The sequence below is a fragment of the Dermacentor variabilis genome, chromosome 5, assembly GCF_050947875.1.
Source record: "Dermacentor variabilis isolate Ectoservices chromosome 5, ASM5094787v1, whole genome shotgun sequence".
Lineage (NCBI taxonomy): Eukaryota > Metazoa > Arthropoda > Arachnida > Ixodida > Ixodidae > Dermacentor > Dermacentor variabilis.
The window spans coordinates 177,916,854-177,934,990 of record NC_134572.1 but is presented as its reverse complement, the minus strand read 5'-3'; the positions used below and the strand labels follow the sequence as shown (position 1 = coordinate 177,934,990).

General features: G+C 44.1%; 2 protein-coding genes across 2 annotated transcripts in view; one reads left to right on the top strand and one right to left on the bottom strand.

The window, feature by feature from the left end:
* Positions 1-6,398, bottom strand: part of LOC142583361 (FAST kinase domain-containing protein 1, mitochondrial-like) — a 67,072-nt gene extending 60,674 nt beyond the window's left edge. Inside the window, exon 1 of the mRNA XM_075693788.1 lies at positions 5,984-6,398. Within this exon, the coding sequence (XP_075549903.1) occupies positions 5,984-6,253 (270 nt within the window). The 5' untranslated portion in view covers positions 6,254-6,398. The remainder of the gene's footprint in view (positions 1-5,983) is intronic.
* Positions 6,385-17,028, top strand: LOC142583362 (ELMO domain-containing protein 1). Its single transcript, XM_075693789.1, has one exon. It carries the CDS (start codon positions 6,943-6,945, stop codon positions 7,888-7,890), a length of 948 nt encoding a protein of 315 aa, XP_075549904.1. The 5' UTR covers positions 6,385-6,942; the 3' UTR covers positions 7,891-17,028.
* The last annotated feature ends 1,109 nt before the right edge of the window (positions 17,029-18,137 follow it).

Here is an 18,137-nt window from a genome sequence, read left to right as displayed (position 1 = left end):
AAGGAGAAGACTGGCAGGGAGGTCAACCAGACGACAGTCCGGTTTGCTACCATACATTTGGGGGAAGGGAAAGGGGAATAGAAAGAGGAAAGTGGAAGAGAGTGAGCACTGTGCATGCACACAGCAAAGCGCCTTGAAATCAGTCAAGTCGAAGTGCCCCACTGGTACATTGGGCTGCGGTCATTCTGCTGTCCGAAGCTAAGGTTGACACAAAGCCCATGCACTGCCACTAAGCTGATCCTGGAAAGGGGGAAGCAAGCATACTGGACCCAGTGTTTTTTGATGACTGGGGAGAAGTCAATGGCCCAAGCTCGTCAGACGGTAAAGCTTCTCCAGGTACTGGCGACTTTTGCTGAAGTTCTGCGAAGACCTCCATCGTCTCGTTCTCACGCCAATCTCTTAACATAACTGTCAGCATCTCAGTTTCCACATTGACTATGTGGGATGTTGTTTGATCTCGGTACCACAATGACCCTGGCCTCGACTCTTCAGCAAACAAGCCAAATGCAACAGCTCCTCCACACCCCAGGAAATCTCGACTGACCAGTGCTGACAACTCCTGGGCAGGATGAGAAAGGCTGGCGGCCAAGAAGATAGCTTGGCTCTCTTCAATAACTGCAAACTCCAAATGCTTCCAACCATCTCACAACGACCGGCATGGAACAGTTGATCCCAGCAACACAGTACCACACAGCATGCAAAGGCCCACAATCGGCTGTTAACTCACCAGGATTCATAGTAAAATTTCAATAAAAGCCGCTTAACTGGGAACTGAAAATTTCGACCACAAAATTATGTGACACTAAAGCAAGCACTCACATTCCTCTTGAGTTCAACCAAACCTGATTGTCGCACTGCACGAGAGCAAAGGTATATGTGCAACAGGCTTTATGAACAGCCTGTTCATACTCTTATCAGAGTGGACTACATATCGCACGTACTGGTGCCACTGAACAGCCTCGTCAACTCAACGCATATGTAATGAAAATCGCGCTAGCTTTGTGGTCACAACTCAACGCATACCTGCACCCCATGTATACATTTCATAATGCCTACACACACTTCTTTCCTTTCTGTCCATGCAGGACACACCTTAAGGAAACCACAAAACTAAACATAGGAACTTATGCACTCAAAAGAGCCTTAAAAGATGTGTCTACTCAAAGCTACTTTCATGCACGCTTCAGAGAAAACTCAGAACACTGCCACCTTAAATACACACAAGAGGCCCAGCCACAAACATTGCTTCCTTTCATCTGGAACAGTATCAACGCTTCTCAGAACAAAGTATTCATTCACTGAAAACCAACGTGCTTAACTGTAGAAGAAAAACTTGCACTTTTAACAATGATCAACTGATACACATGCGCATTACTATGTGTTTTTAACAATTGCCTTGATGTTTCAAGCAACTAAAAAAATAAATAAAGACTAAGTACTCTTCAATGGACACTTTGCGAAACTAAAACTTTACAAAAGACACATCTTTCAAACTTTGGAGCTTTTCAAACGAAATCCCAAACAAAGCTCATAATTTATTTTTTGAACGAAACTCAAGCCTCAAATAAATCGCAAAGCTTCTCACACGCTCAAAAAGAAATGCACAAAGCAAAGTATTTGTTTCTACGGAATTTTTTCTATTATTCCAAATATCTTACTACAGACTCATACTTTTGGGCTGTACTCGAGGTGGTCGCGCCCTGAAAGCCGTTCTGGCTAGCCAAGAACAATAGGCCTGACACTCCACCAGATCTTTGCAGACATTACAGTCCCCTGCCAATTTGTGCTTTGGCGACATACTGGCATCATGACCTTGGCTGACCACGTCATGTCTCCCTACCACCTCATCTTGTCCAGCCACTTTGCACTCCTTTGCAATGCATGCTGCACGCTGAAAAGAATGAGGGAAACGTAAATGCTCCATGCCCTTTGTTCGCTTAGAACATGCTTCTGCGTCTCTTTTTGTCCGGTGGCTCGGACGTGCTTGGAATGAACGCCCTGTAAACGACAAGTGCGCCTTTTCTCTCTGCATCTTTCGCTGTCTTCGGCTAAGCTGTGTTCTTCACTACATGCTGGCCTTTACAGTGTTTTTTTTTTCTCTGGTGCTTCTTCCTAGGGCTTACTTTTAAACCATCTACTCATGCCTCGTGCTGACCGTGACTCATACATCTCGTCAGTCCGGATCACTGTCTTACTTGCACAGTCTGAGTGATTTTCAATCAAATCATCTCTCTTTTTGCCTTGACTGGCGGACAGCTTCACCGACCCTGGAACAATGCAGCAGTCTTTACTTGAGCTACGCAACTCGCGATCCTGTGAAATTCCCTCTACTGTATTGTCCGGCTTACATTCTGCATCGGCATCACGACTCGTCTGTCTCGATCACTGTCTCACCCACACTGTCTGAATAATTTGTATCTAAATCACCACTCGTTTGGCTACCTAGATTGGTGGACAGCTTCACTCATCCCTGAACAATGCAGCTGTCTTCCTTTCAGCTATGCAGCTCACACTCCAGCCAACTGCCCGCAACTGCATCGACCAGCTTGCACTGCACTTTGGCATGCAGCCCTGACTCAACATGGGTGCCCACGTCTCTTGGGTCAGCAGTACTCTGTACTCCGTTAATGACCTTGTTAGCAATACCTGAGACACACACAAACAGTGACTGTGTTAATTGATCCACAGCTGGCTTAGCTGTTTCTACCGTACTCTGTTGGCCCAGCACCTCGTTCTCACTATGGCCTCCAATGGCCTCTGTTGCCGCTAAAGCATCATTAGCAGTTAACACTTTCAGTTCACCTATGAATGTGCTGCTAACCTAACAGGTACGAGTTCTCTCTTTGGCTCTTGACAAAAACCTGCTAGAGACTTGCTCCCACTTTCACTGCATTCTACTTACTGTTAGATAGGGACCCTTTTCCTGACATCACTCGAGCTCACCAGACCACATCGAATCGCCGTCGCACCCAATTAAAGTGCGCAGAAGCGTGTCTAACACGTTCCCGGACCTGTCAGACAAGCTGGCGACCCCCACTCAAGGTACCGCACGTGGAGCTATTGTCCCACTGCTTGACTTTTCCCGAAAGTGCAACAGGAGCCTGGCACGGTCCTAGGTAGTTGATCCTAGACTCGAGCAAGGCTGTTTTGCAGCTCTGAAAGCTCGTTCGAAAACAACCCGTCTCCTCCAGCTGAGCGCATTCACACGGGGATGCAACACCAAGGCAACACCGGCTGTAAGTCACCCGTGAGTAAGTCACCTTGAAGCCCTTGGAACCCCCATCCGCCAATTGTGACGACACTTGCAGACCAGGAGGCAATACCGGTGGCAAGTCATCCCTCGAAAAGTGGAGCCCTTGGAGCGACACCATTGGCCGAATGTGACGGCACTTGCACGGGCGCCTACCATTGGAGGAAAATGACGACACCTGAGTGGGCTCGACGACCGCCCGAAAATGATGTGACCCCGAGACACCGAAGGGGTTAAAAGTGAGAGACAGGAACCAGAGAGCGCATTCCCTCATTCATTCATTTCTTTCGTGCTTCTTGCCACGGGCCGCAGCGTCCTATTTGCTGCCGGCCATCAATGACTTTATGACTGTTAATTACTTTGTGTTTTTACTGTAAATAAAGTAAATAAACCTCCAAATTAATCTCAAAATCCTCCTCAACGTTGGCCAACTCCCGCACTCAACGGCAAGACCCAATAACTGGTTGACAGTGGTGGGATTGTCCTCCAGATCAATTATTACAGATTTTTCAAGTTGCAGTTGTTTTTGTTCAATGGCCTGCTCGAACCATTCAATATTTTTGTCCAATATGGCCATTAACTTCCTCACTATTTCACTTTCTTCTAGCCTATTGTTTTCCTGTGAAATTCTTTTCAGTTTCTGCCTCGTTTCTTCCTGTTCTTGCCTAATTGCTTCCTGTTACTGTCTTTTGCTTAGAATTCTGTAACGGAGATGTATGATGATTTTCAAATCATTGCCACTTCGGAGAATGGTTTTAGAATCTCAGCTTCCTTGAAGTCCTCCTCTACTGCTACCTCAAGCGGTTAGCTCTCATAAAACATGATAGGACCGCTACTTTAAGCCTTGGCTCTGCTGTCACACAATACTTGCTGCAATACCCATGCAAATCAGAACACAAGTAAAAGATGTCCAGCGATTCAAATCTATTAAACCAGAGAAATTGAAGCCTGGTAAGTCTTACAGCCAAAACCAAAGATCTACCCACAGAAGCAGCACTATGTCACCAGTTCTTCTTCACCGTATGGTCACTTGCAAGAGATGGTTATTCCAATGCGCCCCTACTTGATTGGAATACCGATCGGTCACCAGGTCCAGAGGTTCGTGAGGTAAACCCCACCGCTGCCGGCAGTAGTAGGATTCGGGTGTGCCATGTTCTCCGAGTCCGGCATTCCACAGAGGCTCATGCTCTAGCCTACGCTACCGGGGCGTCATGCAGAGGCTAAGCGGGCCCACACCATTGTCCGTAATTTTTTAGACGAGACTCGCCAACTTAGCAATGAGTACGAGGTCGGGAGGTTGGAGGATTAGAACAGGGGGTTTATTCACATGAGGGAAAAGAGGCAACCCCAGTAAAAAAAAATTGCTCAAACCAGTTGGAAATTTCTAACTGGAACTAATTAGATATTTCCAAGAGTGTTTTGTGACACCAATTGGTTTTTTTTAACACAATTGGACCCAAATGATCTCTGATCGAATTACACTTTAGACCGACATGAAGACCGAAGGAAAGGGAAAAAAAGCCTAGATGGGCTCTAACCTTGATGTGACACAGCTATACCTGAAACTCCTTCCAAGAAGCGCACTCATACATGAACACACTACGGCAATTCTCTTCATGGACATGCCCAACACTCACCACTTCACTTAGAGAGATGCATGTGAGGTACTATATATGTGAGCAAAATTTGGTTGACCAAGTATTAATAAATTTCAAGATAAATATTTAACTTGACAGAAAGCTAAATATTGATCACACCAAAATACAAAGATCTTTTACTTTAAACTACCATTATAACTGTGATATTATTATTATCAACTAGTCTGTTGTTTCGCAAGATTACTCATGGACTTCCAATTGGGTCCATTTGGGACCAATTGACATACCAAGCTTCAGGAATGTCCAACTGGAACTAACTGGACTTCTCATGATGCACAGTTGGAACTTGGGCCTCCAATGGCGTCTAATTGGAACCAGTTGGGTCCCACTGAAAAAAATCCAACTGGACTCAATAGTTCTTTTTTTTTTTAACTGGGATTTACAAGAAAAGGTATACTAGCACTGGCGGGATCATCGAGCGCAGTGCACGTAGTGCACAGCTGCAAGCTACATGTCAGAGCACACTACATCGTTCTGGGAGAGTACACAGTACACTCTGAGGATGTCTCTTAAAAAGCATCAGTCTTCCCTAGATCACTCGCTAGGGAAACAGGTAATTTTCCAATCAACAAGCCCGTTGGTTCGTATTGGCACAGCTTCTGAGGAGAAGAGGTTCAACACGAAGCCCATGCACCGCCCCCACGCTGATCCTGGAAAGGGGGAAACAAGCATACTAGACCCAGTGCTTCTCTGATGACCGGGGAGAGGTCAATAGCCCAAGCTCGCCAGAAGGTATAGCTCCTCTAGGTCCTGGCGGTTTTCCTGAAGTTCTGGGAAGACCTCTCTCGTATCGTTCTCACGTCTACCTCTAATTTGGCATCACTTTCAGCACCTCAGTGTCCACGTTGATTCAGTGGAATATTGTTTGACGTCGCTGCCACAGTGAGCCCGGCCTCCGCGCTCTTCGGAGAATATGCCAAACTTACACGTCTAGCTGCTAAATGTTACCCTGACAGGGGATAGGACTGTAGCACTGGTGCCTCTTTCTTTTCAATTTACCCCCGTATAATTTCAACAAAACTTCGCAAACTAAACATCGCATCAGAATTGAGAGCGTGCGACGAACGTAACTTACCGACGGTGTCTGCGAGGACAGCAACCGCTGAAGCTGCAGGTCAGAGACGTCAGGTATCAAAACAGTTTTATAAGGGTACTTTGCTAAGAGTGCATCGAGTTCATCAGAGTCAGAAGATGATCCGTTATCAAGTTCATGGTCTTCATTACTCAATTTAGCCGAAATATGCATGGTGCGCCTAACGCGAGCTGCCCGCTTCGCGCCAGACATCCGAGTAGACAACGGCAGGTGCCGTACCGCGCTTCTAAAATGTCGGTAGAATGCATTCATTGCAACATGTACTTTTAGTTAAAAGCTAAAAGCACCGTCATATCAGCGTTAAATAGCGACGATCATCGTCATAGGTTGAAACAGTTTTCGTGCGCGACGACCCACGTTGTTTCGAGAGCGGACGCTTTTTTCAGTGAGCACAATGCTTCGGATTATACTGGATATGACTTGTATGTAGATCATCAATAAAGCTGTAACTTATACTTTTGCTTTAATTTTTTGTAATGGGACAAAAAACATTCCTTTATAATACAATAATTTTAGTATATTTGTGTAGTTTAGGTAAAAAGCTAAAAAAATAGAGTTGCAACTCGAAGTGTTCACAGCCTCAACTGCTTTTTAGTCTGGCAACGTCAAAATCTAAACAACGGACAAAATTTATTTTGTTATGTTGTCGGTCGGCGTTGGATGATGGCAAATGATATTACAGCCGTTATTGCACGCAAGTTGTGCTCTGCGAATACCGTGTCGAGTTGCTTCGCGATCTGATTCTTTGTCGTGCCTAACAGTTCAAAGAGCTAACGAGCGTGCGCCTGTTTTTCGCCTCGAGCCCACGCCGAGCACCAGGTATGCTGAACAGGTGAAAAGTCGAGCGTAACGCTGGGTCGGTTGCGCTGGGCTCCTCGTAGACTAGATCCGTCGTTCATCGTGTGCTGCGCGTGCCAAGTGCTCGCCGTGTTGGAGCGGCGATGTGGGCCCTACTGAGTCGCATCGCGGCCTTCTTGTACATGCAAATACGGCCAACGGTCAAGTGGATTCTCCGTAGTTTGACTCGCCTGTGCGAGCTGCAGCGCATTTGCTATGGCACCGAACGGGGATGCAAGCGCACCCGCGAGCTCGAGTGGAGCTTGCAGATGTCGCGCACCCCGGCCGTTCGAACCATATACGATCGGCTCATGCAACTCGCCGACGAAGGCCGCTTCACCAAGGAGCTGTGCGCGAACGCCGTCGAGTACGCCGTCATAGGCGTCGCCTACGTGAAGAAGATCAACACGCAGGTGCACCGCGAATTCGTGCGCTCTTTCCGGACCAGCATGCTCCAGATGTGCGGCTACAGGCAGCTCGTCTACGAGGTGGAGCTGCTGCGCAAGACGCAGTTCGTGGCGCAGGACCCCGAGCACCTGAGCAAGCTGCTGCGACTGTGGAAGCTGCTGAGGCCGGACGAGCACCTGCGCGGGCCCGTATCCAAGCAGTGGACCGAGGTGGGCTTCCAGGGCGAGGACCCGCGCACCGACTTCCGCGGCATGGGCATGCTCGGGCTGGAGAACTTGGTCTTCTTCGCCACCGAGTACACCGAGGTGGCGCGCCACGTCCTGTCCCACTCGCTGCACCCGCAGTTCGGCTACTCGTTCGCCATCGTGGGCATCAACCTGACGAGCCTGCTGTACCACCTGCTCGTCAAGGGCAAGCTCAAGTCTCATGTGTACAACGCGGTCGCCGAGAGGCCACACGTCGACGACTTCCACAGGGTGTACTGCTACGTGTTCTTCGAGTTCGACAAGTTCTGGCTGGCCGAGAAGCCGACTGACATCATGGAGTTCAACCGCATCCGGGACAAGTTCGAGGACCGCCTGGTCCAGATGCTCGAGAAGGACGACTGCGTGTTCAAGCTGGCGCTGGCCGTGAAGAAGGTTTGAGCCGCAGTGAACTCGAGGTGTTGTCGTGGCTGTTGTGCAGAGAGTGGGTGGGAGCGGGCGTTGCGCGTTTGTTTTCAAACTGCATGCGTTGGCCGTTGGCTGCGTTGGCCGGTGATCGGGAAAAAGCAATACTTACACACCGGTGCCGCGTATTTTGTCGTTGTCGTCAGAGAAGCACCAGGAGTTGGGTAATTGGAGGCTAGCCTGATGCGCTGAGGGCAGTTAACGCCCCTACACGCCAGCGTCCCGGAGTGTTTTGCATAAACCAGCTCACTTTTCAAATGGTCATTGCTGTGCGGCGCAGATGGTTGAATTATTGTCCGATGACATGCACAGTCCAGGTGGTGACCGGTGCGAGGTAAAAAGAAGAACGGTGCAAGTTTCATATTCACCATGTAGATAAATGAGGCTGCTCTTGTGCCATAGTTTGGATTTGCCTGTGATCACAATCATTTCTTCATAATCACAAATTCATTTCCTCATGCCTAGCATACTTTCATTCGTATAGGGAAGGTGCTCTGCCATGGTGCACATATTTTTAATGTGTGTGGATAAACATTTTACATGGCACCTGTGATTTTTATGTGCATGTTTCTACAATATTGAACAACCACAACAAGTGTTGTGACTGTCTATATTGTGTTGTCTTTTTCAAAATGTTCTCGATGCAACTGGGAAGTTTTAAAATGGTTTCAGGCCGTTTGCTGTGTCCCAAGTTGCCAGTGGGATAGTGCATTTTATTTATAGACATTGACTGTGTGTGCATGCAACATTTTTGGTGGTGTGATTTTCTTTCCTCCGTGCTTGCATTATTTTCTGTGTGCAAATATTTGAAGTTCTGACTGGCAGTATTGCTCTGTGAAGGCAATAGTAAAATCAAAGATTTTCGTTGTCAACAGGGTATACAAGACAGTTTATATAAGGGTGCGTTAAAGCAGTCAGACCATTTAGGTTCCAATACTGTGATTCACCTTCCGATGCTGAAAGCATTCTGTGCAGAGCTGGCTCTTTTCAGCCACAGCATTAGGCTTTCATCAGATTGTACAACAGCCTGAAGCTTCTCCATTTTTTTTTTATTATTACCCGTAATTTCTAGAAAACTCCTCCACTTGACCTCATGAAAGTGAGTTGCAGTTTTCCCCCAATGACTTAAGTAGCCAGTGTGCTTTTCTTTGCACGACGGTTCCAGAGTGAAAATTTTGTAACCATGGAGGTGCATTGGAGTGAAGTTGCTTTCCTCAAGCACTTTATTTTTTTGAGGATCTCGAAGAGGAGTTGTTGAACTCTGTAGCGCTTACAGCTAACAGTTGTGGTTAGTGTCTAAGAACTGTGTACTTTTAAAAAACTGCAATACATATTTTTGAACTTTTCTTGCATATTAAACACTTGGCAAGTTAAAGCTTGAGAAATATTTTCCAACTATTTTAATTTGATACTGCAGTTTGTCTTAAAACGCTGAACCTGGCATCATCGTCATTGCCGTGATTGTATGACACAGGGCAAAATTAGGCAATGTTGTATAGCAATAAGGCTATAGGTATGAGCTCATTGCACGTAATGGAATAGACAAGAATTCTGCATGGGTTCTGGCTGCTCCGGTGTCTGGTAACTGCAGCAATCAGAGGAACGAAGTGGGGCAACTGTATCAAGATGTCACAATGTATCCATACCCGAAGTATGAAGACCAGAACTACCTGACAGGAGCAACCATTATAGTAGATTATTTAGGGTGCTCTGACACTTTGCTGTGTATGTTTACAGTTTTTCAACCTTTATTTAACAGCAAAGAAATGAGAGGTCCAAGATGTTGTGTCAGTACTCCTTTAAAACAGCACTTCGCTTCATAAAGGTGTGATATGCGAGTAATATTGCTGACCTGTCAAGTTGTTCTTGCTGCACACAGTAGGACCAGTGGAATACAAATGAACGTTCAACAGAAGTTGCACTGTGTAAGATACCTCCCGTGGAGTAGGTGTGCAGTCCATCATTTGTGCATGCCCATGTGATGATACACCTTTATTTGCAAGTACTAGACAGATGTAACTACAACAGGACCTTGGGTTAGCGAAGTAGGACCTTGACTTAGACAACTTGTTTCACAGTTGGTGAGACTGCAGCACGACTGGTAAGAAGACAGAACACCGCATATAACAGCTCAGAACAGAACAGTCGTCGTGCTCTTCGGTCTCTGATCTAGTCGTGCTGCCTTCTTACTAAGAATGGCTTGTCGAACTTGAGCAAGTGGAAAATATCTTTACGGCGCCGGGGTGTTGGCACATGACATTGTGTGCTGTACTTTATGATTTAACCTAAAAGAAGTGCGTGGCTACACGGAAGTGGTGTACAATCTGATGGATGGCTTGTTCCCTTTTGCTGCGATGGGTTCGGTTTTAGAAATTGTAATTGTGAGCGTTGTTATTGCAAGGTTATTTACCAGCAGTGGGCTTGTTAGGCTATGTGCTGCGAGAGGTGAATTATGGTTGTGCTGCCAAGCACGAGGCTGTGGGTTCGATTCCCAGCTGTGGTGGCTGCATGTCGATGGAGTTGGAATGCAAAAAAATGCTTGTACACATATATTTCTTTTGTTTCGAGCCATGTCAGTTGGAGCTTTGATTTTCATCTTTGTCTGCATTATGGGTGCTGCATTAATCCATAGTTGCTTCTGATCTTTGGATATCGCTGCACTGTAGTGGTTTCATATTCATACCTAAGGGCAGACTAAATCCTTCTAGGTTGATAACCCTTACTTTGAGCAATTGTTGCTCACAGAGGGCCGACTTACCTGAAAAGGCTGTCACCTAGCGCCCTGCTTATTAGAGGAGCAACACAGTGCTTTTGATCTCTTTTTGCACAGACGACACCAGGAGCTCTCGGTCCCACACTCATTCTAGCTCACGTTTTCCCAACCAGCAGATTATGAGGTGACACACTGCAACGGCATGAGCATTTCTCGTGATTACTGCCAGGGTTTGTGGTGTCACTATGGTTCAACTGGCTGAAGGGTGTAGAAAGTTTTGTGTGTGCCTTGGCAGCAATGAACCAGGGACCTTAAGAAACTTTTGGTCCTGTGCCCTATCAGCCTACTATTCTGCAAAAAAAAAGCATGTTCTAAAGTTGGCACAATGTCTAAGATACTTTTCTATGTTTTCAAATAAAAGAAATGGGTATAATGCCTCAAGCACAGATAATTTGTCGAATAATTTACGATTTTGATTTGTGGTTTATCATTGGCTGCAGAGAAAAACTGTTGAAAATGTGGGCTTTTGATTGCAACGCTACCGTGGCTCGTCGCTCTCTTCCTTACCCTCTGTGAGGAATGCTGGAAATTTGCCACTGTCTCAGTGTTTGTAAACAGCTAAATTGTGCGTTCTCACGTGGAAGTAATTTTTTTTCTCGCTGCCTTGTCCACATAGCGGTGCAGACAGTTAGTGGCAAGAGCTAACGGAGGAAGAAAGGGGAGGCGAGAAAGCATGTTGCAAAGGAGGCTTGAGGAAGAGAAGAGGCAAGTCAAGGCACTGTTGAAGGTTATGCTCGTCGCATTCCCAGAGTATTAGTTGGCTGCTAGGTGGGCAAGTCGGCACTCATGTTCATCTTGCTCCATGATTTTTCTTGGAAATTGGATAAAATTTATGTAACATCCGGTGGAGGTTATGAAAGCAGTATTCATACTTCGTTGTAGCTTCAGATGTGTCGGTGCAAATTATTGGTTTGATGTGTTTCAGTGTTTGCTTTCATGCGTTAGGTTGCGCAATTATGAGAGGAGCGCATTGTATGAGGTTTGTAGTTTCTGCTATAGACATGTGCAAGAGTTCAAGGTAGCTGTTTTGAATCTCAAATACACAGCACCCTAAATGTGCTGAGGCTAAGAATATTAGGTGAGAGACAAAAGAAAGGAATTTGCTGTAGAATGAACATTTCACCACGACGCAGCATTAGTCTTCAGAATAAACTTTCTCTCTTTGTTAGTCTCCTGCATGTTGACAATCGCACTTGTGTGCATTAGGAAAGATGCTAGGTGTTGCATAAATAATGGAGCTAGCTATAAAGGGCTCTTCTGGCTGTACCACTGGCTTGTTTAAGTTGCAATTTCATTGAGAGGTAGCATTTTGTGGTGTATTTTGTCTAGTACCTTGTTTGTGTGCATTACATGTCTCTTTCAGACAGAGTAAAGTACACTTATGCCGGGATAATGTAATGGTTCCTCTCGCTTGGTTATTCTTTCATCACCTGCCAGTCATGACTGCACAATACTGTTGACAAGAAAGGCCATATGTGCTCGGACCACTCTCGCATTGCAACACGAAAAGAAATTGGATATGATCATTACATTATCCCGGCCTACATAGAATGCTGCTTAATAGGAGCGCCAAATACACGTGACTGTTTCATCAATGCACTAGCTCATTTGTGCTTGAATTTTCCATGGAAGTGGTTTTTTGTGGGGTGTACAATACAGTGCCATGTTTCAAAGCATTACGTGCCTCGTTCGCCTATGAACAATGGTATTGCCACAGGCAATGCTATTAGTCGTATGCTCGCCTAGTCACTTATGCTTTTGCCCTAAAAATTGCTGATGTCACCATTTCTTTACTACAAGTTTACAACTTTTGCCTGGCATTGCCTCAGGCAGCGTGAGCTCGAGTATCATGGAAAGAAGCAGGCATGTAATGCATTAAGCTGCGTCAGCTGCGCAATGCCACTTTTGTGGTAAATGTGAGTGTAAACAAGCGGGTGGCTTCCGGAAGAACTGTGTATGTTTGGCGATCCTATTTATGACACATTTTGTATGTCATCCGCAGTGATGTGGGGCAAACTTGAGGAGAAAGCTTTAGTTCAGGCCCAACACCGATGCTACTTATTCAAACACATGTAAAACACATGTAAATGAAGTATGTTGTATTCGAGACAAGAAGTTCAATTCTAGTGACTGTTGGAACCGGACTTTTGATTTAGGAGCTGAATTCATTAAAAGGAAATTTCCAAAAACTGGCACGTTTGAAAAAAATAGAAGAAAGAAGTTTACAAATCTGTAGCTCTGCACCAAAAGCAGATATCAAAGTTCTGTAAAGTGCATCTGTTATGGCCTCCAAAGCAGACAAATTTGATATATTAATTAATGTCTTGTGTGAATTTGTTACATTGTTTACAAGGGTTTTGTATATTTGTATTTGTCTATTTGTTGTATATGGATTTGGTATATTTCAGAGCCATGTATAATACATCAATTTTGTTCACTTTACATGTACTATTAGATGCAATTGATAGAATTGTGACATCGTTCTTCATTGCTGAGTTACACAGTTATAAGCTTCATAGTTTCGTTTTCTGAAAATTTGAGATTTTCAACAATTTTTATTAAAAATTAATGGCCTAAATCAAACATTCGCTACCAACAGTCACTAGAATTTAACCAACAAAGCTCATCAAATTTAGTGCAGTGGTTACCGAGAAATACGGTTTCTCCTTTCCCATGTATTTAGATGAGAGCCCGCTAAAGCGTCCTCTTAAGGCTTCAGCAAATGCAATGCACTCTTTAAAACATTTTATGTCCTTTGCAGGTGTAAGAAGCACAGATCTTTCTCCACAAACAACAATTGTCTGTCTTGCTTGAGTTCCCTCTAAAATTCTGTGCTTGCTACTTTCCTGTCAAGAATGCTATGTTATGCTAAGAACATGCATGCCATTAGTGACCTGGAAGCAATGGGTGTGTAGCATTAAAAAAATGCATGCAATATAGATTATGATTATTGTTTAGGGTGAAAATAACCTTCAAAGGATGCAAACTTAGAGTGTAGTGATGCTGCCTATCACTGTTAGGGGAACAAAGAGTGCCACTGTTGTGTTGTTAAAAGCTGTCCATTTCTTGTCTGGCACCACTGCAGATGACGGATGCTTATGAGTTATTCTCAACAAGGTGAGAAAGTACCGCACCCAAGTGTGGGTTAATCAAAATACCTTGTGGAACCCTCCATTTCAGTGGAATTTGAGGGGGACAGAGTCAGCAGTTTGGCTGCAGAAGCCAGTTATAGACAAACTGTAGAGCTCGACATGAATATTCAACAGTGTTGCCATCACATACCATGTGGACAAAATAATTTTGACAAACTCAACTGCCCTCAATTATTGCTGCAGGAAATTTAAAGGCCAGCTGCAACAAGATTTCATTTTGGCTCTAAGTGTATAAGCTATACCTCGATATAATGAAGTCGGTAAAATCAAATTTTCTTTGTTATATCGAAATTTCGTATTGAAATTCTACCTTTTATGTGAATAAGTACAGTCACCGATTGGTTTTTCATACACGGAAAGGGGCCGCAGTATCTTCCTAATTTACGGCAATCGAAAAAAGGAAACTTGAATGAGGAAACAATTTATTTTGATGAACCAGGGTGGACGACGAATGATACGGTTTCATGCCATGTCGATACCTTCACAACGGCGGTACGAATACAAATTAAGCGAAGCCAGCCGCACTTTTGTGTGCACTCTGCCCCTGCGGCTGATAGCATCGTTGGCACTGGGACGATGCTATCATGAGAAGCACCGGCAGCGGGGAGCAAATGCTTCATCTGCCTCTCACCCCAACAAGTCATCGAAACTCAGATTCCGTAGCATCCAATACTAAATGCGCCGGAAGACAGCTTGCATGACACCACGCTGTTTCGGCATGCCCACTCTTTGCACATGTGGCCGATTACCTCTAAAGCAAGGTGCGCGGCAGTGATGCACTCGGCCCCCCTTACAGCGTGCGCAAGCACGGCCCCGATGCGCGCTGACGCCTCCCCCTTCCCCACGTCCCTTTGCGCATTCGATCGCTGGCTCCCCTCCCCCTCTTTCGCTTTGCTCGCGCAGGAAGGCAGCATTCGTGAAGTCACCATTTTTCTTGTCTCACTCTCGCACACTTTCAATTGCACTTGGACTTTATACGGAGCATGATGCAGCTCTATGTTGAGAGGTGCGTTTGCAAGCAGCTGCTTGTAATTCAATCAAATTATTTCACATCTATACATGATGTAGGCGGCACAGACAAAAAGCCAAAATCAATTTGGCTTGACAAGGATCTGCGCCCCTTCCAAAATTTGTGCTCAAAATAAAGGAAAACAAGAATTGGCAACAGTAATCGGACATTTTTAGGTAGCATTATACAAAGGCAAGAGAAGAATCTAAATGTATGCAATGAGAAAAGAGAAAAAAAAAAGTGTTATTCAAGCAGTGTAATACAAGGACAATCATCATTGTTGCACAGAAAAAAAAAAGAATTCTAAACACTAATCAGACATTGTTTGGTAGCATTTCAACTAATCTAAATATACGCAGTGAATAATTGTAATCAAAGCAGTGTAATGCAACTTACATTCATCATTGTTGCAGAAACATAAGGAACGAAGGGAGTAGTAAAAAACCAAGTGAATTTAACAAGGACGGTAATGAGTAAGAAAGTAGTTGTGTACCATAATTGGTGCGTGTGTGGGGTATGAAGTGGGTTGCATTATGACAAGCATTGTATTTTTTTATGCTTTTGGATAAGTTGGATTGGTGTTCAGTAATGTGACTTTCTCGCTTTTTTTCTGTAAGATAGCGTTGCAAGAGTAATTCATTGAATAGCAAGTTTACAGGACAAACTGTTTTTTAAAAAGAGGTTCAGTGTGTTTATCGTAGGCGGAGTTGCTGATTTCATGCACAGCCTTTTTTTTTTTTTTTGTAGTAGAGAAAGCTTAGTAATGTTTGACCCAGCAGTGTTGCCCCAGACAAGGTAACAGTATTTTAGCTCTGAAAAAAAAGAGAGTTATAGACTAATAGCTTGACGAAAGTGGGCAGAGAAAAGCGTACCTTTGCAAGAGCACTCACAATGCGTGCAAGTTTACCGCTGCAAGTTTATCGCTGAGCATGTTGAAATGTTTATTCCAGGTTAAATGTTCGTCAAAAATGATGCCAAGGCATTCAACCGAGGAGGTTATATCAACATGCGAGTTCCCTAAAATTATACGGTTAGTAATATTAGCCCTGACATTTTTAGGCTGAAATAGAATGGCTTTTGTTTTGTTCGTGTTAATGGTTACAGTCATTTACAATCATTACAATCATTTGACCACTCGCGGAAGTTTCCATTTATTGTCTCGGCATTCCTTTGCGGCGGCAGTGAAATTCCGTTACATCGAAATCACATACAAACACAGTTTGTTTATTGAGGTTCTAAATATATGGTGGTCTTGGACAAGAGGTTATGAAAAGGTGAATGCTTTGTTATATCGAAAATTTGGTTATATTGAAGTTATATCGAGGTTTAACTTACTATCAAGACATCTTGGCAAGGTTGAATTGCTGGCAATTGATTAATTTTCCTATTAACTGCCTTCAAATAGCACTCAAGCAGATGCATCAGGTACATAGTGGTTAAAAAATTGCAGAATATGGCCTCGGATGTTTAGTACACCATAGTTGCTACATGATCTCTGAGGTCATGTCCAGGTGGCACGCTGGTTCTTGATGTTCAAGGTCTTTTATCAGTTCTAGTGAACAGTAATGGCAGTGTTTTTCTGTGAATATGACAAACTTTTTGCAACATTTAGTGAAGTGATGAATGGGGCTAGATGGTGCACGTTCATGATTGTGTTTTCAGTGCGATTCCTTCTGTGTTAAAACTCGGCCCAAGACAACGTTTTTACGACGTGATTTCAAACATAAAGCATATTTCAAACAAACTTTACGGGGAGGCTGCCCTTTATCTACACTGGAAGCAAAACTGCTTATGTTGTCCAAAATTTGGCCTTTAACAGATGTTACTTTTTAAAGAAGTGTTCGAAAAGTTGGTTTGCAGAGATTGTTGTTCAATGTGGCAACCAGCAAAAAAAAAAGAAGCATAAGTGTCAATGTAGTTGTCTGCTGTTTTCGCCTGTATTGTTGTTTGTTTACGAAGTTGCGGTTTGTCTGCATCTGTCATTGCACATAATTGAAAAGTGCAGTTTGTGCCCGAGCCTTGAATGTAGCCCATTAGAGGAGCAGACACAGTGAAGTCGCACTGAGAGATATGGCCCAGTAACTGCCACATTTGTGATATTAAAACATTCCAGTCGAATCTGAATGTTACACTTCCTTGGATTTTGAATGTTGCATCAATAAAGTATTCTTTTATTTCAAGGCTGTGGTGCTTTTTCTATGTTAAACAGACTTCCATGCACTTGTTTATAAATGCTTTCAAGTGCAAGAAATTATCATGCAGGGACCTTAATCTCACGTCACTGATACAAACCTTTTATTCAACCCAACAGATATATATGCGATTTGACAAGAGGTAGTTCCAGCGTGTCCAGTAGTCCAGTATACACAAGGGCATTTACATAATACTGAATTACCGGACGCTGGTAGTGATGTCTTGTGATGCTTCACCTAACTGCAGTGCGTTATCAAGATGTTCTCGTGTGCTGCAAGTTTTCTTGTGTGAAAGAAAAAAGAAAGGAACAACTTAAAAAGGCAACGTGTCCGTGATTACACCACCGCCAAAGATAATACCAGCAAAGTAGGATACGGTGGGTTACTGCAATATTAGCTCTGTGTTTGTCCAGCTGAGCTCTGCACCACCAATGGCAGTCACTCACTTGGCACCTGCACGTACCGTCCATGCTAAAACCCTTTATTTTTATAGGGCACTAGAGACGGCTGTTCAGCTGTACCAGTAAATTCTGCTTCTGCAAGGTCACTCCGATTGTAGGAGAAGGCCGAGTACACCAGAAATGGAAAAACAAAAGATGGGTGGCAATACCTCTCTAAGTTTCCTGCTCTCCATGACGACATAGATTTTGGCAGTCTACTTCTGTCTCTTTAATTTTTTGTATTTTTAAACGAACTCCATTGTGTTCTATAAGATCTGAATACTCAACCTGGCGAGATTTGAGAAGTTTTCGGGTGGCCCAATATCGCCCAAATATGAGAAAGTACTCTGAAACTCATGATAGCAATGACATACAGGCATGGAATGTTTGCTTCATTTTTTTTTTCCAGTAGTAAGCCATATTGCACGAATATTAGATTTCAAAACAATAATTACCAGCCTAAATTGATTTAGTGCTGCTGTTTAGCATCCTTTTAGCTGACCAAAAGCATGAAGATTTGCCAGCAATATATGCAGCTTGAGGTAAGCACCAGATGACTCGATTAATAGTAATATAATGTACACCCGTGAGCAAAGGTACTGGACCACAGGGTCGCTGAAAAAAGAGAATTTATTTGTAATTAACACATATAAACGG

Excerpts from the sequence above, each read along its gene's own strand:
- LOC142583362 (XM_075693789.1), top strand. The coding sequence starts at position 6,943 with ATGTGGGCCCTACTGAGTCGCATCGCGGCCTTCTTGTACATGCAAATA.